At 31.8% G+C, this 25,381-nt stretch overlaps 1 protein-coding gene across 1 annotated transcript in view; it reads right to left on the reverse strand.

Moving 5' to 3' along the window:
- Window positions 1-5,143: 5,143 nt before the first annotated feature.
- The window catches only part of LOC149477566 (uncharacterized), a 30,070-nt gene continuing 9,832 nt past the window's right edge, over window positions 5,144-25,381 (reverse strand). Inside the window, exons 3-5 of the mRNA XM_089711055.1 lie at window positions 6,848-6,911; window positions 5,659-5,792; window positions 5,144-5,164 (exon numbers count right to left, since the gene is read on the reverse strand). Coding sequence (XP_089567181.1) covers window positions 5,144-5,164; window positions 5,659-5,792; window positions 6,848-6,911 — 219 coding nt within the window. The remainder of the gene's footprint in view (window positions 5,165-5,658; window positions 5,793-6,847; window positions 6,912-25,381) is intronic.

Consider the following 25,381-nt stretch of genomic DNA (forward strand, 5'->3'; position numbering starts at 1 on the left):
TCTATTAGATGATACGTGTAATATTCAAGACCAAATCTAAAAAATAAAATATATATCAAACTAGATGATATGTTCAACGATTCTGTTCAATCAAAAACATAAAATATTCAAATTGACTCGATAAAAAAAAATCACCAAGTTAGCTCTAATTTTTACACTTTTACGTTTTCTACTTGACATGGTAATACTTACTATGATTTTTTTTTCATAAACAATTATATTAAAACATTTGCAAGATATTTGTTAGAGCATTTTGTGTAATTACTTTTAGTTTTGGTTTTATCTGCGATAAACCACTTTTATCGTGACAAAACCAAACGTTTATCTCGAGAAAAAAAGAGCGCCAAAAGTGGTTTATCGCAGATAAAACGAAAAGTAAGATTATTGATTAGGTTTTCATTAAAATCGTTTAGTAAATATTGTTATCTAAACGTTTTTATCCAGACGATCACAATAATTATCATTTTTATTAGTTTCTCGTGTTTGCTTGTAGAGATTATTATTTATTCTTTTAACATTTAGGGGTAACGACTTTTTAATGAAAATAAAATAATTCCAGTTTAATTAAAAATGTTCGAGTTTCAGTTCAAGTTTCAAGTCGTATTGCTTAGAAATTAGACAGCGGTACTTAACAAGCTTTGAATTAATATCGAACCCTCAAACACTCTTCTGTTTTAATCGTTTTACAGTTCAAGAAACAGCGTAATCAATGATGAATAAAACCCACCAGCAGTAAACACCACCAGTATTCTAAATTTATCGTCCATGACACAACACTATCAAGCACACCAGTAGGGTGATTCACAGTTGACCTTCACCTATAAGGTGATTTTTGAATTCAATGTCTACTGAATTAATTAAATTAGCAGTTAAATTATAGTACCACCAGAACATAATATATCTATTAGAGAACCGTATAAAAAACTCCCACAGAAAAAAACCCCTTTGCCTAAAATTTATGTCCAAAAGCACGCAAAAGGCTCTTCGTTCGAAAACTTAATTACTCCAGTTTACACATGTAAACTATACAGGGTGTCCCACTGTTGGTATACTAAGCCCAAAGGAGGTTATAGATTTGCATACGCTAAGTACGTAAAAAATACTTAAAAAATTCCAGACGCATTTTTTTTCAAGTAGATGAATTCTTAAAACTCTATGTGTACACCCATAACAAGCAACCCGCCCAACTTTGTCACCAGCACATGAGCTATCGTTTAATATTATGTTTTCATAGACAAAATGCTCACATTAGAGAAGCGGTATATGCCGGCTGCGCGAAGCTAGAGAAGAAAACATGGATTTTCAGGAAAAATTTAGCAAAAAATTTTTGACGTAATTTTGTTGTTTAAGTATTTTTTACGTGATCAGTGTATGCAAAACTACAAGTCTCTTCGCGCTTAGTATACCAATAGTGGGACACCCTGTATAACTTATGAGTGTACCTTCAAAAGTCGGTAGTGCATCTGCAGCGGCCTCTGTAGATGAATATGGGCGGTGGACTTGCTTTCGATCAGGCGCTCTACAAGCCCATTTGCCCACTCTCATATATAAAAAAGATTCTTAGAGAATACGTACCTACCGTTACCTGTCTTATAATAAAATATTTAATAGGAACACTTCACACAGCCGACATAACACGCCAACACGTATAATACAACTAAGCACGAGGTCCTTGAAAATATATAATGGATCTAGAAATAGTGTCAGTTTATTCCTCTGATTTATCCGCTCGATTGCTTATTATAGAAAAGGATTGATCTGTAGCTGAATACAAATAATATTGTTCAGTGGGTTGGAGATTATTCGCGCGGGAAAATCGACCAATCAACTGTGTTCTTTTATTTATTGACACGAGAGATAATCCTGTGTGGTTTACAAATATAGGTTTGATGGGAACCCGAAATAGTGTTGAATAATGCCAATAAAATATTTTGTTATATAATACGAGCTTAGGTTCGCGATCCGCAATTTTGTACGGTTCAAAAGTTAACTTTTGGAAAAAATATTAAAGATATTTCTGAAGTAACAGTACTTAACAAAGTTCAAATAAATCCTGTCAAAATAACTTCAACTATTTTCCATAAAACAAAGGTTCAAAAAAATCATCCATGTTTATTTATCAGCTCAATTCCCTCTACAGGGACATAGACCACTTATGAAGTAATCAACCACACTCGCGGGATTGGTTCATGTCACGCAATTCAAAAACTTTTTGATACTACGACATAATGGTATCATTACGATGCTTTTCTTCATCGATTTGATTGAAAATGTAGTGAGAAATACTCTACTTTTTATTAAATCTATACTATAATATTATAAAGCTGAAGAGTTTTTTTGTTTGTTTGAACACGCTAATCTCAGGAACTACTTTACCGATTTGAAAAATTATTTTGGTGTTAGATAGCCCATTTACCGAGTGATGCTATAGGCTATTATATCATCGCGCTAAGACCAACAGGCGCGGAGACATGCGGGTAAAACAGCGGGGCGCAGCTAGTCCTTAATAAACTGAGTCACTTCTAAGTACTATTTATTTCAATTAGCTTACTCTATATTTCTACATCCATTATCAATTTTAAGTCACTTTTTAACACCGTTTAACTATTTTGTTTCGCTATCCATATATTATCATCGCAAAACTCTGAAGAAATTTAATTAAAAACAATATTGAGTTTATCAAAACAAACTTTAGAATAAAAGCAATTATTTGCCTTAGAATTCGTAATTACATGTAAAGTTTTGTTTGAAAGTGGCTGGAGGTATAATGGCTTCCATTTTGAACATTCCGTAAAGCGCATTGAATTACAAGTTTAGTGTTTAATGGAGAATAAAAAACACCTTTACAAACATTGAAGTGAAAGCAAATGACTGGAAGAGATCGTTTTAATGATAAGGGCCGCTTCTGTGCTGTTTTATTTAAAAATTTATAATAACAAAAATAGTTGTCTGTAAAGTCGGTTTACTGGCGATAGTTGAACGTGACAACGTCCGATTGTGCTTCTTTGTCGCTCGTTCCGCGCTCTCGCTTGCACTTCAAGCCTTACATGGAACCTGTGGTGTAGAACGCCTCAGAGCGAGGTAACGCCGCATGAGTCATGTTTTTTCGTGCGTGCAGCCGGCTCTATCGAATTATAAGACGTTGTCAAGTCAAAAAAGCTGACATATCTTTTAACTTTAATGATCTGTTTCTGTATTATTCCAGCGCACAAAGTGTAATATGTATTGCACGCCTCAAGCGAAGCGTTGAGGTGGGTACTACTGTCACTTCGCGCAAAACATCTGATTTTTCAAACTTAAAATGTCTTTATGTATCATACATTGCACTTGTAAGATAATACATACACACACATATTAAGAAAAAACACTATTTTTAACGTTCATGATATTTTTGATGTCATTTTTGTTATTTAAACTAGTTAAAAAACAGTTTAAAAAAGTTCTGTCTTGGACGTCCGTGTGTCTGTATGTGCGGATCCTTTTTCTTGTTAACACGATAGCGACCGAAATACTTTACTAATCGAGTCTTTTTTTTTCTCTTACGCTTGAGTATGCTCAGGAATAGAACCCTTTCATTTTTCAGGGTCTGATTCGATGTGGTTTAATTGTTATTAAATAAACAAAAATAATAATTAATAAATATTTATTAAAAAAAATTATGAGGCGTGCACTTTTGGATTTTCCAAATTATTTTTTAATGTAGAGAGCTTTCTTAGACATAATGTTATATCATTTTCTGTGAAAGAAAGACGAATACATATAAATAACTTTGAAGACTTATAAAATAATGATATATTTTTTTAATGAAAAGAATACTTAATTACTTAGTATCGTTGTCAGTTGGTGTCGCACATCTACAGCAATTATAATAGAATCTCATTAAAATAATATGAGGATGCCATTACATTCTTTTTAAACACATGTATCAATTTAGTTTTATTCAGTCCATTATTTTTAACCATTTGTTTATTATTTATTATGACTAGGTATACCTACCAATGAATGTGATGTTTTAAACAAAATAAAACTAGGTATATATAATTAAAAAACAGCGATATTTTTTCATAATTTTTATGTAGAACCACATAATAAATTGGTAATTAATTCTAGGTCATATTTTAAATTGTTATTGCAACAATAACTTGCAGAAACAATACTTCAAATGGTTAAAATTAGTGAGAGAAGTTTTAATGAGACCATTACCAGATAGTTAAAAAACGTTGCCAACAAAGTAAAGATCAACTTTGGACGAATAAAATTATATAGATAATTTTTTATTCACATTTTGAATCGCAATCGACGTTCAGTTGATTGAACTTTATGAACTTTGTACGGAGATAATATATTATTATTATAGTCGAGTTATTATATAGGCTAATTTTCACTCGATATTTGCAAATAAAACCGCGTTCTTAAGCTAGTTTATATTATAGGAACTATAAGTCACACTTAAGCCTCCACACTTCTAAATATAGGTACCATAATATCAAACACAAAAGCCAACACAGCACATTATCCTCAGAAAGTGTATGAATTATCACAAGTACGTATAAACGGGTCACGCCAGGCGAGGGTCGGTCGAGTGCGGATTGCCCTGCGTCCTAAGGGTTACCACATTGCATGGCTGACATTGCTGCTTATTATGCTATGGTAAGCATAATTGCGTAGAAAAAAAGATAAATTGATGGTTAAATTGTTTTGCTTTATAGTCTTCATGAGCTTTTCAGTATTTTAATAATAGATATTTTACGAAGGATCGTTTAGTTTTTTGGGGTCGGGCAAACATACAACTGAAATAAGCGCATAATATTGAAGACATGATAATAATTTTTTAGTATTTCTAAAAATATCGATTTATTAAAAAATTTGGATTTATAATATATGGATCCGTTAATTATGCGGGCTCTATATACATATGAAACATTTGAATTGTAACATTTTAAAATATATTACAAAAAATCACTCACGCGTGATTATTTAAACACCCATTAAGGATTATTGGGAGGATATTAAAAGACTCTTCAACCGTAGAGACGGTAAGTTTAATATTATTCAGAGAAAAAGGGTTCCACTAAATTGATCCAGGTTTAATTTTGATAAATGATTGCCTAAATTTGAAAATTTGAAAGTGTTTTATAGGTTCTTAAGGGTACGGGTGCGTCACCTGAAATCATAACAAAAATTCAGCGAATGGTTCAAAATAACGTTTCATAAATCATTTTATAGATTTTCTTATTTCTTTCTTATTATCTAGAGAGTATTATAGTGCCGTTTTCCTTACTATCTACGGTTATAGTTAGGAAACGTACATATGTAGTTAGGAAAATTAATATTACCTTAGTAATTGATAAAGTAATCGCTATCACACTGGCATTAAAGCCTCTTTTAATGCTGTTTCTGTTATCCAGGAATATGTCCGCATGGTCCCATAATTCATATTCTTCTATCTACGTTACCATTGTAGTCTTTCTTACCAACTACTTTTGTACTATACTTCTTCAATTTATTTCATAGTTAAGATAAAAAAAGACACAATTCACTGGTTCCACTTTTATTAACTTATTTAGATTTTTATTATAAAACTACGACCGATTCCTTGCATCATCTTCAGCTATTGTTAATATTTTTTCAATTTATTTTCCTTTTAGTGTATGGTACCTTAGGTGTGGTGGCATGGTGCCTCGCCGCTGCAGAATGCGCCCGCCGCGTGGCGCGGTAGTGCAGCCGCCGCAGGGCGCCGCCCAGCCGCTCGGGGGACTCCTCGCCGCGGGCGACCGTCATACTACCGTCACCTGTACCAGGGATTTATTTGCTAAACATAATTGCTAGTATTGGAGAGATTATATTAATATGTGTGGATCTGTCTGCTGTTGTCGTCATAGTAGTTGATTCATAATTTTGTTAAGTGTGTTTAAACATTAAAACAAGAACTTTTGGTGAGTGAACCTACATCATAATTTTGAATTGTTATTAAGCTTGGGCTCTCGGTTTATACTGGTTGATGGTTAAAATATATCTTCTCTTTTCGGGACAAAAAATTCAGTTATCTTACTGTATTCAGTAACTTTTTTGTGTCAGAAATGATAAAAGTTGCCAAACAAAGAACGCTCTTAAGTAAATAATAATTAATATGAATAAAATTATGAGATTTAAACGAAAAGGTCAAAATTTGAATATATTAATGGTATTTATAAATAGGCTATATGTATATGTATGACATTTATACTAAATCCAATGATTCTTCAAATCTCGCATATCTTATTATCTTTCCTAGTTTTACAAAAAGCCAAAAATAAAAAATAATAATGACATGTAGTGCATTCTTATAGGTCAATTGTAAAACTAGTTTCGATATAATCACCAAAAATATACAAGTTATTAAATGAAAATAATATTTATGATCCTTTATTTACATTGGTTGTTAGCGCATTTTTTGTAGCATAGCTATAGTGTTAGATAATTATATAATACTTGATGTAAATATGAAGAAGAAATTTATGTAAATAATAGTAAACGTTGTTCTGCCAGAAAACCCTTATCACTTAAAGGTATAAAAAAATAGTTTACGAGCTATTTCCGGACCTACATAGAATTTATAAAAGTCAGCTACATTTTATACGACAATTTTTTACAATTTTTTTTTATATAAATTATATTTTTAAAGCTTACTCTTACTAAAATCTATTACCTATAAACTTTAAAGTTTGCGAGGATGGATGGTAAGCTTTGCTCTTTCACGCGAAAACCACTGAACGAATTTTGATGATACTTAGCAGGGATGTAGCTTATGTACTAGAACAACACATAAAGTATAGAAATACTTTTTATTATATTTTTATGCTATTACCTGCGGCAAGTTCAGGGGAGGGCCGAGATGATTGGATCTTGGGAGATTGGGTGCGCCCATCCGCCTGCAACATAAGAAATACTATTTAATTAAAGAAAACGTAAAATAAACTATGTAACTTTAAATATCGATATAGTTATTGAGACAGTGTTTAAAACGCCTGTTTTGTTAAGTACCGATATAGTAAACTAGATTTCCGCCCGCGGCTTCGCCCGCGTTTGCAAAGGAAAACCCGCATAGTTCCCGTTCCCGTGGGATTTCCGGGATAAAAACTATCCTATGTGTTAATCCAAGTTACCCTCTATATGTGTGCTAAATTTCATTGTAATCGGTTCAGTAGTTTTTACGTGAAAGAGTAACAAACATCCATACATCCATACAGATCGCTTGTGCTTTACCACCAATAATGTGCGAAGATGTAGCGAGGAATGTGTTTGTAAATAGTCAAAAGTATCGCTTCAAACTTCAAATCACACACAAAAAATATTCTTAATATAAACAATGTATTCGAATATACGTAGTTAATTTTAACTACCACTCTTTTAAATCTTATAAAACGTTTTGTTTTACAAGATTTGAGTATATAGAGTCGAATATAAGCAAATCTAGATTGCCGACATATAATAAATAATAATAAAAATCATCTTTATTTGGTTCTCACAACATTAAAAAGTTACAAAACTCAATTATACCACACAAAGACAGGATAACGTTGTGAGAAACTGGTGCCTGAAATAGACTAAATAGAAGTCTGAGGTACAGGTCACCAGCCCCCCTCGCGGATATCATACAAAGTAGGTTAATTAAAGTTTACGCACCTAAATAATGGATAAAAGTATACAAATTTTACCAGTAGACAATTTTACTGTAAAAGAAAAAAAAATAATAATAAATAATACTATATAATACAAGAAAGAATAACCTATTTTAAATTCCTACCAAATCTTATAGATGTGCCTTAATGTGTGTGTACTGTGTGTGTGTCTTAATGTGCTTGTATTTGTGATGTGTTGAATCTGAATGTATGTGGGTGAAATTGAAGTTGGAAACATTTTGGGTGCAAATGTACAAAGTTAAAGTCTGGGACAAAAGTATATAAAACATTACTTCGGTGGAGATAGCAGATTTTCAGTTTCTTCGTATGTTTGGGACTTAAGGTAATTAGTGACAGTTTTTTTACAGTTAGTTTTATTTTGAATATAAATGTTAAATAGATTGTTAAAATTGTTGTATAAAAATGGACCAAGATAGCAGAAGAAGCGGTGAGAATGGAAAGTGTTGAAAGATACGGTTTGACATACGTTATACTTGCGGCGTTTTTTGTTATAGAGATCAGGATCGAAATTTAGTTGGGAGTGTTTCTTCAAAATCACTTGTAGTATAAATGATTGTCTGATAGATAAAACATCCCACATTTTGAAAAGGTTAGCAGTAGGGAACCGGTAGGGAAGACCAGCACCTACCTTTAGTATAACTCGTTGGGCCCTTTCCACTTCAATCAAATGAGTTTTCGCACTACCACCCCAAGTTAGAATACAATAGTTTATTATCGATTGTACTAGTGCAAAATATACCATTTTAATGGTGTTACGATCAGAAATATTTCTTAAACTTTTAAAAATATAGATTAATTTTCGCATCCTACAAACAAGAGAGTCTATGTGGCACCTAAAGGTGAGACATTGGTCGATCATGACACCAAGATACTTTATATTATCAGCCCTTTGAAGTGATAAGCATTGGCAGGTTAATGAAATGTGGTCGCAAGTATGAGCTGTAATGGATAGTAGCGGTGATGGTAAAAGGTGAGTTTTGTGGGCAAATGCAATATATTTGGTCTTGTTTACATTCAGGGTAAGCAAATTAGTTGTAAGCCAATCATAGACCCTGTCAAAGCCAGCTTGCGCAGTTTTAAAAAGATTGTCCCAAGTGACGTCGGTAAAGAAAAGAGCGGTGTCATCTGCAAACGTAAAAATTTTACCCCCAGTTAGGTTTAAACCACACAAATCATTAATGTATACTAAGAAGAGCGTAGGGCCGATTATACTGCCTTGAGGTACGCCATAATTGACAGGTAACTTGTCGCTTACCGTATGATCTATCCTAACCCTTTGAAACCTATCACTCAGATAATTTTTCAAGAATTTTAAGGGGACTCCTCTCACACCAATATATTCCAGCTTATTTAACAATCGAGGGATAGAAACTGTGTCGAAAGCCTTGGCCAAATCTAGGAAAATTGCTAGACATTTACGCCTGGCATCTAAATTGGTGATAATATTATCCACTAGTTCATGAACAGCATCATTTGTATTCTTACCGTGTCTAAATCCAAATTGATTTGTTGAGAGGAGATTATTTGTCTCTAGAAAATTTACTAGCCGTTTATTGACAACGCGCTCTAATATTTTTGATAAAGTTGGCAATATTGAAATTGGCCTATAGTTATCGACACAGATTCTATCCCCATTTTTGTGTACAGGGGTGATAAAAGCAACTTTAAAAGCATTTGGAAACATTCCTGTATCCATTGCTAGGTTGCATATGTAGGTAATTGGAGGGACGAGGATATCAATGTATCTCTTGATAATTTTAGCAGTGATCAAGTCACTGCCAGCGGCAGGACTATCCTTAAGATTTTTTATTATTAGTGAGATCTCATCTTCACTCGTAGGAAGTAGTACTAATGAATTGAGAGGTGATGAATGAGAGAGTGTGAGTGTTTGGCGAGAGGCGCATAATTGATTAGAGGAAAAAATTTTTTCTGCTAAGTTAGATCCGATGTTAGCAAAGAAATTATTTATATTATTAAGACAGCTTTTTTGATCGTTAGACGTAATTAAATTTGAAGAACTATGTTTTTGTTTATCATAGTTTGTAATATTTTTAACAGCCCTCCACAGACTTTTACTATTACCCCTAGCATTAAGAATTTCCCTTTTATTATATTCTCTTTTAGCTTTATTTAATAATGAATTGCAAAAATTTCTGAGTTAATAATTTCTGACATATCAATTAAAATCGATTCTATCAAAGTCGGTAATGTATTTAGTAATAGCTAAAAGTGGTCAGCGATTCAATTACTTCGATCCTTTGAGACTATCAGAATTAATACGATGGATAGATTGCTCCTATTTATTTACAGCTTGTTTTTCATACATTTGTTTTATTTTTATAATTTCTTCTTTCTCGAAAACAACAGAATTTCAGTTTCTATCTATTAATGAAATACAATTCAAATATAATGCATTATTTATTAATTCCTTGCAAATACACATTATAATGGACATACTAAATGATAAATATAATGCAATGGAACTTGAATTAAGCATTATATTCTGATTCGAGCTTTCGATGTAGGTACTGCGAAGAACAGGTAAAGGGTTAAAATATTATTAACTAGATTTCCGCCCGCGGCTTCGCCCGCGTTTGCAAAGGAAAACCCGCATAGTTCCCGTTCCCGTGGAATTACTATCCTATGTGTTAATCCAAGTTACCCTCTATATGTGTGCTTAATTTCATTGTAATCCGCGGTTCAGTAGTTTTTACGTGAAAGAGTAACAAACATCCATACATCCATACATCCATACATCCTTACAAACTTTCGCCTTTATAATATATATTAGATTAGATATCTCTTTTATTTTTAATACAATTGAGTATTGTTTACGGCAAGAATCTATATTAAAAATGTGTTGAACTTAATGAAGAAAATTGTTGTAACATCTTGTGAATTAAATGTAAAAACTCTTGTAACCAAAATTAATGTCAATGCCGTTCATTCTTCCATTGGAATATGACATTCAATTCTTAAAGAACAGTGAATTAATAGCACATAGTTCAATTTAAATAATTTTTAAATGCTACGAACACGTAGGTAATATAAAATTGTTCGTAAATTGACTTTCGGTACCCGAGAAACTATTTAAATTATATACTGTTACTTATCGATGGATACTTACAGAATGTTAAACTACGAAATAAACTTCTATTTTTGCTTGTACTAAAAACAGTTCCTATTTTATTCCCTGGTACTCCGTCCTAAACTAGAAGCAACATCTAAACGTCGTATCCCGGATTACAATCGTCAAATAAACCGGTTTACCCGGACCGTTAGGCGGGCAAGGCTTATCCGGGCCACTATTGGTTATCTGCGGCTATCAACTTTGATCAGTTCAATCCTAAACACTCATCATGGGTTTGTATGTATTGCTTTGAAGATGCCATGTGGGCATGTGATATTTGTATTTTAAATATACGTATATTTTGTTAAGAGTATATGAGTGAATGTAGATTGCAGATTGTAGGTGTTGTTACAAATTAATGTGCTGGTTCCTAATAATAAAGGTAATTGTTGGTTTTATGTAAGTACATATCTATATGTATTATAAAAGGAGAGTCAATTAAAAATACTTAAAATAATATAGAGATATGTATGTATCTACGAATAATAAAGAGAATTTTTGGAACATTTTCTTTAAAAAAAAACCGGCCAAGTGCGAGTCGGGCTCGCGCACAAAGGGTTCCGTAGCAGCAAATATAATAAATTACAGTTAAATCAACCTATCTCAAAAACTATAAGAGATACTTTGATCAAACCAAAAATCGTTGAAAGAGTTAATTAGCATGCATCACCTCTATTTTTTTTAGAATTTTATACCCCGTAGTTATAAAAATAGAGGGGGGGGGACATACTTTTTACGACTTTGAGAGCTGATATCTCAAAAACCGTTCACTTTAAGAAAAATGTTTTTTAGAAAACTTTATATCATTTTAAAAGACCTTTCCATTGATACCCCACACGGGTATGTACATCGAAAAAAAAAATTTCATCCCTCAGTTACATGTATGGGGGGCCCCACCCCCAATTCTTTTTTTTACTATTTAGTGTCATATTTTTGTAGCGGTTCATACAACACATATTCCCATCAAATTTCATCACTGTAGTACTTATAGTTTCCGAGTAAATCGGCTGTGACAGACGGACAGACGGACAGACGGACAGACGGACATGACGAAACTATAAGGGTTCCGTTTTTGCCATTTTGGCTACGGAACCCTAAAAAGCTTTGCAAATTACCTAGCCCGACGACCAAATATTTTTTAAACAAACAAACATAAGAAATCATTGTGAAATTAATAAATTCCATTATTATATAAGTCATTAATGTAATAATACAAGGTTAATTTTTAAATAAAAAAAATAACACATTTAAACACCGTCCTTTCTAGACCATGAAACAATTAACCCTATTAGTTTAACAATTAACACAATTAACAAATCAATTATTTAGTGTGTCAACGTGTTTATTGTTTATCATGTGATCATAGTTATATTTCGCAACGTATGAAATAAATTCTACTTGTATTATAGTGAATCAAATGAAGAATTTTTTCTTCATAGATGGCGTTGAGTGCATTTATGTTTCGTTCCGACTGTAAAAAGAAATAGTTATTACGTCCTATATAAATTATGTGAATCCATTACATTAATACGCAGTGGGTCATCTTCTCTTATAATATTGTGTATAGGCAGTGTTTAGCAGTTCTTTTTACGAATCACGAATTAAGCATTGTTTTTAGTATTATTATAGGTACACATTTGTCGAACATAAGAATATAGGATTTTTATAGGAAAACCTAAGTACGTCCAGATGAACATAATCTAGCCTCATTATAAAAACAGAATCCCTTCCAAGCTATTCTAGTAAAACAATAATTAATTTCAATACAATAACAACACTAAGCTCAATAGCAGAGTTTTGAATCACGTTTGCGAGAAACGTGAATCAACATACTTTAGGCAAAACTGAGTTTAGAGATTAACCTGTGTTATTGTGCCCTACATATAGGTCAACATCGATCCAATAAATGCCTTGTAAGCGGACCATTAGCTGAAGATAATAGGCGGGTCTATTCGCGACAACTGCTGACGTCATCAGCGTGACGTCATCACACTTTATCCGTGACTTTTACGGAGTGTGTCGATGATTTTTAAACTTACTTTATAAAGAGGTTAAGGACTCTTTAAATCTATCTCTAAGTAATTTATTAGAGTCAAAACCCTATTGTGGCTAAAAATATAAAAAAAGACATCGAAACTTATTTTCCTATAGATGTTTAGTCAGTGGAATATTAATTTTATTATCATACACGTGTTTTTCCATTAAGTTATAAAGTGTTATCAATTAGGATCATAAGGGTACTACCATATTATTATCTACTAATGACAATATAATATTTTTGTGTAACATTTATTACGAATTACCACTAACCTATGGATTAAAAATATGAAAAAGAAACGAAAAAAATTTTTACCGTCTATTTCACAATGCATAAACAATGCATAATACAACAATAACGTAAATTGGTTACAAACATCCTCATAATCAAAATACCACTAAACTTCAACCATTAAACATGTCATTAATGTCCAAAATACCTCGCCAAAGGGTAGCAAATTGCTCTCATCATACCTTTATATATTATGTCATTACACACAATGAGACCCTTTCAACGACTACGCATCAGACTCTTATCAGCTAGCAACTGCAACTGATTGTTACTCAAAAACCTCATTTTAGAGATATGTGACTCTTTGATTAGAGTAATTTAAAGGCCTAGGTACTTTTGTTTTAATTAAAATGAATATTATAGTAATCCTACTAATATTATGAATGCGAAAGTTTGTGAGGATGAATATAAGTATGTTTGTTACTCTTTTCTCGATTTGGATGAAACGCAGTAGACGGTTATCAAAAACCAAGCAAAAACTTAGCTACAGAAATCCGGAGACATGTTGTCAATTTCTGATTGGATATATCTTTGAGATCCGTTATTGTTCGCGGCAATTTTGTATATCATCAGAATATCAGATGAGCCTGTTTTTTTTCCGAGGGTGAAACCGCGTGGCACAGCTAGGTAACATAATAATATAATATTATTCTTAATAATTGTAATGAAATAACACAAGGACTGTTGCGCGTAGTACGTAACTAAATAACCTCTAACATGTATTTATTACGAGTTTATTTTTAGAAGCACTTTGACATCGTCATACTACGCCGTAGCACTTTAGGTCACCAGGCCTTCCTCAACTAATTATACTTTAGTAATTATAAGATCGATTGTTTGATTTATTCTACAAAGTATTATTACTACTTACGTAGCTAACTAGAAATATAGAGTCCAAAGCAAAAGTAAACTGTGCTTTATCTTATTAGCTTTACTTAAACAGAAAAAAAATAAAATAAGGTAAATCGAAATAGGCATAGGATTCTTTGTAATATTAAGCTAAGCTTACGGCTTTTCTCGCGACTGTCTCTGAACCAAATTTCATTCTGAAGCGATAAATTCCTTCCAAATTAAAAACGTTAAATAATTAAAATAGAAATACTGATAAATTGTTTCAACATTCAAGAGAAGAGGTTCGCTCTTGGTGCTAGAGTTAGATTCTAAAACACTTATTTCTAACAAAAGAACAACGAAACATTTTTAATTATTGTGCACTTAAAACTCTAATTAAAGTTTAAGAATATCAAGATACAGATCTGCTTTTACAGCATTCATAAATTATTAACTGAAAAGCACTCAAAGTGTATAATTAAATTATTTCATCAACCCACTGGCATTTTCTTTTGCACCGCGCCTGATAGCCATGAAAGCAAAGCTTTTAGCTAGATAAATTGCTATTAAAATTTTCAAAGGCACACTATTTTTTACCTTTCACGATTCCCGTTTTTGATGTTCTTACTTTGCTGTATGTTCACTTGAGTGTAAACTTCTACAACACGAAACAATCGTAGAGACGTTTGAAGTCCGTCGTATATATTTTATTAGGTACTTTGTACTTTTCAATATCTAAAATGATTTATCTGTAATTACGGTCCTGTATAATAAGGATAATATATCATAACTACAACGATATTTCATAATAAATTTATTTAATTCCCCTAAAAAAACTTGTTACCTTTATAAAAACGAATCAAGTTGAAACTGACATAGGCTAAATTCGTCACGACTGATCTAATTTCAATATGCACTGTTATTCAGGTCACTATTTCCAGACCTATTCAATCATTTTGGCCTTCTTAAAGATAACAACATATTTTTGTATTAAATATTTTAGTTTTATCAAGATGCAAAACTGTAAAAAATATTACTCTATAGTCTTTATTATAACAAGACACTTTAGCGCAAAAATAGGAACAAATATTAATATTGAAAACAAATAAAATTACGCTATACTGGTAAGTATGTATGTTTAATACAACAAAATTAATATTCGATTAGCCAAACAGGAAAACACAGTCAAATATTTTAAAACGCTAAAGTTTTCACTTATGATTCAACACTAACTAAGCATTAAAACTCACATTAAACAAACGCTAGTAGTTTCAAACATTGGAATTAATAGTTATTTCCAACAAACTGGGAAAATAAGTTGCATTCATTATGAGATTCTTCTGGAAAATGTGAAAATTCCTCATGCTTGGTAAAACTCAATATCTATTAATTCTTTTAGACATTAATTTCTAGACTTGTTTATATAATAAAATTTAAATAATGCTTCCAATAGGTATTAAAAACAATGCACCACACAGATAAACAAAAAAGCTCGTTTTTTAGGGTTTAGGTCATCATCGAAGAAAACTCTTAGAAAATTATTTCCTTTCACATTTTTCAACGACATCATGTTTCACGTATTCAAAGAATGTCTTCATGTATACACATTCAGGTTTAAACCTCTTAAATATTATATTAAATTCATAGAAAAGTTAAATATGTATTTGAATTGAAACTCAAATATTCCTTCAAGTTTTCACAGAGCTTTAGAAATGTCACAGTTTGAATTTTCACATAAATGTATACTTACTTTTAGTATACTTAGTTAATATAAATAAATGTTGAATAATAACATATATTTTCGCGCTTTCCTCCAAAACAAATGCCTACTAACCTATTTAAAGTTATTTAATTTCTCTTCATTTTAATATGAATATAATAATAGAAACTGTATTACATTAAAAAGTAGTTTAAAAATAATTTCACTTATTTTACTGTTTTGTCAGTGTAATTTCCGCCTAATTTCCAAAATGCTGCACAGCATTTGTCAAAAAATTAGATTAAATGAGATAGCTGTTGTAAATCCTCATAAATTATTTATTTACTTATTTGTAAATATTATTAAGATTTAAAAATGCTTTTCACAAATGTTTGTTGTAAAATATTTCTGCTCAGAAAAGAGTAGGAATAAAACTCTTAGTTTACACATAACTCCATTCCATATTATATTATTATGTAGTAGTTAAATAATAAATACCACAACCCTTAAACTTTAGTACATAACATAAAGATTTAAATGAAATCTGACAATAGCTAATTGGGAGCAGTCGGGCACAATTTACATAAAGGTCATCAAGTACTAACTTAATTAATAATTTTCATACATGGGCCAAATTTTACACTCACTAATAATAAACTTATGAAACATTACGTCATACCTCGTTATTCCTAAGCGAATGTTTCTAGACCGAGTTTAGTAGTAGAATTTAGTCTAGAATTTTCTAATATGGCAGCTTTCAAGTATTAATCTCTTAAAAGTTTATGTGAACTTTTTCCAGTCCAAAATATTACCTAATACAAATCTTTCTAATAATTCTCTAGCTTTTAACCTACTTAATACTTTTAAATTTACTGTATGTGTGTAATTAGTAAATTTTCTAAACGTGTGGATCTTTAAATTTCCCATACAAAATACATTCGTATTATTTTATGTATAGTCAGTAGGTAATTTTCCTAAATCCATACTAATATTATAAATGCGAAAGTAACTCTGTCTGTCTGTCTGTTACTCATTCACGCCTAAGCTACTGAACCAATTTTCATGAAATTTGGTATGGATATATTTTGATACCCGAGAAAGGACATAGGCTACTTTTTATCCCGGGAAAATGACGCAATCCCGGAAATCCCACGGGAACGGGAACTATGCGGGTTTTTCTTTAACTGCGCGGGCGAAGCCGCGGGCGGAAAGCTAGTTCATAATATTATTGTGAACTGAAAAGCGCATGCATCTTAATTTTCTATAAAATACTTAATGTACTAACTATAATAAAAAAATAAGTTTCAATGAAAATTATACTGTAACAAACTTAAAAATATCCCATCCGTGTTACAGATTTATTTAATGGCAGTATCAACAGTAATTTTACCCGGGTAGCTGTAGCGTGCAATTTATTAAAATCACCGATATTTTATAGTGAGCTGATTGAGGGTCGAGACCTATGAAACTTGCTCACTTTACCCTGCCGAGTCCTATTATCTTCCTTTCCTTGTTACGTAACTTTTATGTGATGGGTAAAACCGTTTTATTTATAAATAAAGAACGAGCTTTTGATAAAAATGAGATATTTAGACCAATGCGTTGCTTTGGAAAGGCTCAACATGTCTCGTGATGTTTTTTTTCGTTGAACTATATTAATTCTAAAGTTCATAATATGAAGATAAATAATTAAACTTTCATTATATTCACACTAGAACAGCTAGCTAGCTAGTTGCGTACAACAACAATTCAATTTCTACTAAAGCAGTCCGACGCGGAAAAAATATATAATTTGTAGCGTTTAAAGTTAACCAGTGCGCACCATTTAATTAAGTTTAAAAAGCTCAATCATGCACGCATAATCTCTTGAAATAACAGCATAACATGTTTACTGTAACGATGTTTATGTTTAAAGTTATTGAATTACCGGTAAACGTATCGGAACCGTGGTCTAAATAATCGATAATGTTGATCAAGTTTGCCTTAATAACGGTTCAGGGCTCCTCTATTGTTGTGTTTATTCGCCTTTGTTCAAAACCCCTGTTTCGAATAAAGGGAAAGGTTAGCATAGTTTAACTCTGAAATGCTGAAACAAGAACGTATAAGTTGATTTAAATTAATTATTGAACGAATCCCAATACAAGCCGCGCGAACTTGACTCGAGTGTCGCTGAGAGTGCTTGAAAAATCTTGCGCCTGATAAATTTGAGGAGCAATGTCGTGTGTGCTGCGACACTTCATAATGTTAATATATTTGTCAGGCAATACGCATGTTTGCAATTTTAATTCCGTTGCGTAGTAGCGTTGATTTTTACAAATAATTGCTAAATTATGTATCTTTAATTTGTAGGTATTCTCTGAAATTTACGAACATAGTACTAGTACTCGCCTACCCGGTAGATAATTAGGTTCTTTTTTTTAAAATTAAACCAGTAATTTAAAATGTTAATATTTTATTGTTAATTTATACACAGTCAATTTTAAAAATATGGAACATGTTTCTGAGAATTCTTTCAGTCTTAAATCCGCAAAGACCTTTTTAATTCCCATATTTTTCTCATTTATTTTTGTCAATCGGAGCAAAGCCAGGTCGAACCAGGTCGATAAACAGCTTCAAATAAAAGTTTTCTAGCATTTTCTCTCAAACAACACAACAATTTCGATCGTAAAATTCGAGTTATTCGAAATGTCGCTACGAATAACTGGAGAACTCGCAAATGTCATAAAAGTATTGTAACTGGTACTCTTTCGCATTATATTCATGAAATAACTTAACCAGTATAGTTTGAGCTCTGTGATGTATCACTGCTCTTACGTTGTAGAGACCAATGTAAGGATTGTTTAATAAATTTGAAATAGCGGAAAATCGAAGTTCAGAATACCAGCTTATTACAATAAAAGTCAGTTCTACAAGTAAAATATAACCTACTAGCTTTCCGCCTGCGGCTTCGCCCGCGTTTTCAAAAAAAAAACCCGCAAGTTCCCGTTCCCGTGGGATTTCCGGGATAAAACCTAGCCTATGTCACTCAGAAATGATGTAGCTTTCCAACAGTGAAAGAATTTTTAAAATCTGCCAAGTAGTTTCGGAGCCTATTCAATTCATACAAACAAACAAACAAAAAATCAAACCTTTCCTCTTTATAATATTAGTATAGATATAGATATTTAAACTATACCGTAATCTATACCTACCTACAAGTAGGAAAGTTAAGTAATTTGATTAGAGTATATTAAAACTATATAAGAAAGATACGTAAACATAAAAACTGAATAAAAATATCTCGTAAATACACATAAAATGTTCACGTGAATACTGAAAATGTATTTTAGTACTAACGCTAAAACTTTCAGTATTTCAACGGAACTTATTTATAATGTATCTTTAATATTCCTTATAAAAATACTATAGAGTGAAGTCATAATTATTCCCTCGTGCAAAAGCTTCATTACGCATTTATTTTATCGACTTTTTTACAGACGAAGTTAACCTTATTATGTTTACACCTACACCTGGTAAGGTGGAGACAAAAAATGGACTCCGGTTTGATACCTCAAACCTAATCAAATCAAATCAAATATGTTTATACCGATTACGCACTAAAAATTGGACCTATCATGTGACTATTTGCACAAACCTGTTGTGTGTACTTATTTAAATAAACTGGCTTAAACTCATGACGTCACTCTCGTGGTACCTAACCCCCTAGAGGTATTTCATATAAGTCCCAATCAACTGTTATTGTGTGAAACAGTAACAAATATTCATACAAGCTTTCGCGTTTATAATATTTATATAATGTCTTGGTTCAGAGAGATTTAATACAATTTTAAATTAGATAGCTACTCTTATATTTATAGATTCTAAAGTTCATTTCTAGATATCTCATTTCTGTTATTCTTAGCCTAATTTGGTCATCGAGGTAATAAGTATAGCCGAAGATATCGGCCGCTACAGCAGGCTATTTTATACATAATATAATATGTCTAAAAGTGATGAAAATGATTTAAAAGAGCAACTATGGAGTTTCTTGCCGATTCTTCTCCATAGATACTGCTTTCCGAATCGGTGGTAAATTTTAAAAATATGTATTGACGTTTCAAAAGTGCTTCTCGAAGAAGTCTAATTGAATAAATAAATGTTTGAGTTTGAGTTTGAGTGCCATCGATGAATAAATACCTATATAGTAGACAGTCAATTGATAGGTCTCCTTCATATAAAACATCTAGTACAAGGAAAATTGTTTTTTTTTTAATGAAAATAGAAAAATTAAGACCTAAAATTATAGGTCCATTACCTATAGGTACAATTTTGTATTTATTTCAAACATTTGGAATCGGAATTTGTATCAACTATAAAATAAACAGCTTTACAATATTCTAATTCACAACAATGGATGGAACCTACGTTACGCATACATACCTCTTTCTGAATACTTATTTTCTTTCGTTCAAATATCATAAATATACTATGCAATAAATTCAAAATAAGGATTTTTGTGTTTTCATTTTATTAGTTTGATTCATTTATTTTGAAATTTTTGTATTACCTATGCTAACCCACGCACGTTTGAACGAATGTGAAATATATCCCTTTCGTGAAAAATTAATACAACATTTTCACATTCTTTCAATATGTTTCATGGATACGCCGAGTTCCGACCCTAATGAAGCCGGTTGCTATATATTACAGAGTTTATGAATTATCCGTATTCAAAATTGTCGGCACTTAAGTGTTCGAAATAATGTGATAGATATTAGACTACAAGCCCGCATAGGACAAAAATATGGGTCAAATGAACCACCAGGGGACATATCTAGAACGATAGCAGAGCAAAAAATAATAAGATTCATCACTATGCCGTCACTTGTAAGCTGTCCAACTGAGTGCAGATGAGAATTGAAAAGTACAGGTAGACTCGGTAAATTTTGGTCATATATTTTTGTACGGCATTCTTAACCATCGATAGATCCATTAAAAATAATAAGAAACCGCTCAGTGCCGTACAAAAATGGTGGTCCACCAAGTCGGAATTTTTATTTAATTTCCGAGAGTTACCGGGGGTAAATTTGGTCATTTGACCATGTACGGCATCTGTGTCATACTATTGCTATACTGCTTTTAATCCATTATGCCGCAACGCCGTACAAAAATCATGGGGACAAGGGGAAAAAATCGAGAGATGCAATCCCCTCTCTTTCCCCACTCCAGGGGGTCATTTGACTAAGTACGGCTTCGGTTCCAAAACATTATCTAGCACTCAAAAGTACTATTAAAAGCAATGCCGTCAAAAAATAATTGTTCTTTTAAATGTATACCAATAATCATCTTAATTTCATCGAATTCTTGATATAAAGAGCTGTAAGGTCATTTGACCCTGTACGGGAACTTTTTTTTTAACATGATATTGTAAAATTCAATTGTTGTATAGTATTGCCGTTCAAAAGAAACCGTTCTAAAAAAAGTTATAGAGAAATGCAAAACCAGAAATTTTGTTAAAGTTTAAACATCGTAGATTAATGAAATATAATAGTTTTCTACACTTTATCCGTTGTTTTAAATAGTATTAACATAGATAAATTAGGAAAAAACGATGCCGTACATTTTTGTGCAGACCACATCTTTTAGGCTGATGAAAGCGACGAAAGCTACAATTTTAAGATTGCTTTATGGCCATTTGATACAGTACGGCATTAACATATTTTTACCCAACTACGGCAAAGCAAAAAGAGGGTTATGGTTGTTTACAGGTCATGTATGTATGTTCATCTATTCCCTCGTAACTTCTAAACTACTTATCAGAATTCGACAAATGACATATCATTAGAGGCGTCTGAATTGTTCACTGGATAACCAACGACCAGCTAGCTAAAGGCTATATGGGGTTTCACAAAATCTAATGTGGCGCCCTCTAGCGGACAAAACATACAGAGTAAAAAAATAAAGTTAAGATAAATATGCAGTGTTTGGTATCATTTGAAAGCGCTTTACTTGTACATTTTGAATATGTATATATTACTAGCATTTGCTTGTGACTTTACCTGTATTCATGGACTGATTGCATATAATTCACATCTTTTCGTTCATAGCTTTTTTATTAGTTCATCAATTTAACGGAGTCCATTCCACCTGACTCCGACTTTCCAAGGTGATAATTAACCACCTCGAGCTTCTTAATATTAATGTATATTTATATTTTATTATAAAAATATAAAGCAAACATTTCGTTATATGGATTTTTTTCTTTTTCAGATTTTTCCCCTTTGAACCAACGAAAATGTACGGCACATGAACAAATATTATCTATGCATAAAATACTTTAAAAATAAATTTATTTCGTGTTGTGTCAAATGACCCCCTGGAGTGGGGAAAGAGAGGGGATTACAACTCTCGATTTATTCCCCTTGTCCCCATGATTTTTGTACGGCGTTGCGGAATAATGGATTAAAAGCAGTATAGCAATAGTATGACACAGATGCCGTACATGGTCAAATGACCAAATTTACCCCCGGTAACTCTCGGAAATTAAATAAAAATTCCGACTTGGTGGACCACCATTTTTGTACGGCACTGAGCGGTTTCTTATTATTTTTAATGGATCTATCGATGGTTAAGAATGCCGTACAAAAATATATGACCAAAATTTACCGAGTCTACCTGTACTTTTCAATTCTCATCTGCACTCAGTTGGACAGCTTACAAGTGACGGCATAGTGATGAATCTTATTATTTTTTGCTCTGCTATCGTTCTAGATATGTCCCCTGGTGGTTCATTTGACCCATATTTTTGTCCTATGCGGGCTTGTAGTCTATATAGATAGACTTACATTTTAAATCTTAAAAACTTGATTATAACTTGATTAGTCCACGTGCAAAACGGACTAAAAAATATCAACAAAAGTAATGTAAGTAGCGCAAAAGCTTACTTTAAGCACAGAATACATAATAGTAGCTAAACGCTACTTTAAGTATAAAGAAATATAGAGTCAAATCAATAACCTTGGACACAACAAAATCACAAGACCCGCACCAAACTCCCTTTTCAAATACATTTAAGATTTCGCTTGTACAGTTATATTCGATTAGCCTTCAATACACTGTAATCAAGAGATCCGAATACACTCAATATTATTAAGATTTACATTTGTTTGAGACGGAGGAAATTCAACATTTAATTCCTATTACTTGAGTTAAAACGTGAATTGTTAATTATTTATTGCCTTTCGAATCGAAATTGGATTTCTGCGAAGAGTAAATTAAATGTTTCTTATCTTTATAAAGCTCTATATTCTATATACTATATAGCTACATAGTACATAATAATACAATCGAAGTCGCTGTCGCTATCTATCCCTATGTATGCTTAAATCTTTAGAACTACGCCACGAATTTTGATGAAGTTTTTTTTTTATAAATAGAGTGGTACTTGAGGAAAGTTTTAATATATAGGTAATGTGTTATATTTTAGAAAAGGCGGGCGACGCCGCAGGCGGAAAGCTAGTACTGTATAATTGGTATAAAAGATAGTTGTGCTAGTTTTTCCAAGGTAACAAGTTTATTTATTTTAAATAACAATACAAGTATCGTTACGTGTATTTTAAGAGTAATTTTCCGCATAATTCAAAGCAGAAGTTTCTAGTGAAAATATAAAATGAAATTGATGATAACAAAGAACGAGAAAGATAGTTCTAGCATCGCAATATTGTTATGTAATATTTATCTTTAATTTTATAGGAAAAGTAATAATTTATTAAAGTTTAGTCGACGATGACTGGCAAGTGGCAAGTAGTTGAAATTGTACATTATAGGAAATATTTTCATATATTTTCTTAATTTAACTACGTACTATCTGCCGAATAATTTATACATTTGGTAACTATTTCCTGCCAAAATGTGAATATCTTCATAGAGTAGTAACATTAATTAATATCAGAATCTCATTTAATAATGAAGGTTGCCGTCATAGACACTTGAGTAAAAATATGATATAAGTATAGTATAGTTATTAAAAATATCTATTGTTGTATTGGTTGATAAAAAAATAAAGTTATATTGTTTAATGCACGGCTAATTCGCACATATAGAAGTGTTGCTGAAATTAAAGAGTACTTGCCTGAATATATTTTTAATAATTATTTGGATATCTATTACTCATGTGAGTGAAGCCGCAGCTTAAAAGTAGGTTGTATCTTTTTATATGGTTCAAAATAAAATACTTTAAATTATTGACGACAGTTATATATTTGATACATGAAAACTAAAATAAACGTAGTTACTTTGTAATCACACACAGACATTCTTATTTAACATCTATATATAAATTAAAAGCCCCATCGATCGGTTTCTAGCGTTACAAACATTTCAAGGTAAATATTTGTTGGCAGAACAATAGCAGAGGAAACTTTGGCATACCTCCATTTTGCTTTATGTATGTCTGAACTTATTGCGTGTCGTCTTTGTACCCGTCTGTCTGGCTTTCAGTGTTATGTATTATTTTATCCATACTTATATGAGAGGTATGTATTTTTTTAATTTTTGGAACCAAGACTACTGTAACGATTACAAGTTTTTAAGCAGAAAGCTACATTACTCCTGAAGTAGGCAGTAATAAATGTAGTGTTCTGTATACTAAAGAAAAATAATCATTTTAGAGATTCTATCGTAGGATGAATTGAACGTAAACTTGTACATAGAAAATAGGCTGATAGATTGGTCAACCAATGTAAAGCCTTTGGGTCTAGGAGCATTTGCATAAAGCTTACTTAAGTGACCTAAGTAAGCACAAAGATAAAGTATGTAAATATAAATGTTTACGTATTCTGGTCGCTTGTCATATAAATTCGATATATGAGGAATCAAGTTCATTACTTAAAATGAATGTGGGGTAAATGGGAAGATTATTATTCTTTTCTGATATTTTTCTTCACTGATCTTTTTCTTCACTGATATTTAGTACTGTAACTGACTCTACCTAATACATTGAACATAGTAGCATAGTATTTTTATTAAGTAGAGCTAAGAGCTGTGAACAAAGGGAAGAAGAAAGTATTACGTAGTACATAATATTAAAATAATTAATATTTACCTTCAGCTCTACCAAGACCTGCTCTACGAACATAGAGCATATATATACCTGTGTTTTCATTGTTGTTGTACGGGGTTGTAGGGCCCGTATAGAGTAAATAAAAGAATTAAGTTTAATAATGCCTTTATTGCCTTAATTCTATGTATATGGTTAATGTTAATGGTTATGTTGTTATTTTGTTATTCTATGTGTTCCTTTGTTAGTGTTATTGCATTTTAATTTATTCATAGTATTTTTGTGTTGATTTACCATACCATAGTTTTAAATATGAATTTATTTCTCTAAAATTGCTTACGTAAGTATTAAATAATTTGCTCACGATATAATGCATTACAAAACCAAGCTAGTTGCATATAAATATAAAATGAATGCTTAGAATGAATGTATTAATTTCCAGCTTATAGAGCGATGCGCAAAGCGCAGTCAGCCAAACGGCTAACTAGATCACACAGGTGACCGGCAGTGGGTTCGATGCTCGGCGGCTGTAAAGGCATTTAGATTAGGTTACGTGCTAAATAGTTTCTATATTGTAAACTGAAAGCAGATAGTTTATTAATTTATATTGATTTTCAAATTCAAATTCATATACGTATATTCATTTGATTGACATTGTTTTCAAGATAGACAC

The sequence above is a fragment of the Colias philodice genome, chromosome 25 (genome assembly GCF_061535455.1).
Source record: "Colias philodice isolate Cphi_HAF_F1 chromosome 25, ilColPhil1 Martin Lab GWU primary, whole genome shotgun sequence".
Lineage (NCBI taxonomy): Eukaryota > Metazoa > Arthropoda > Insecta > Lepidoptera > Pieridae > Colias > Colias philodice.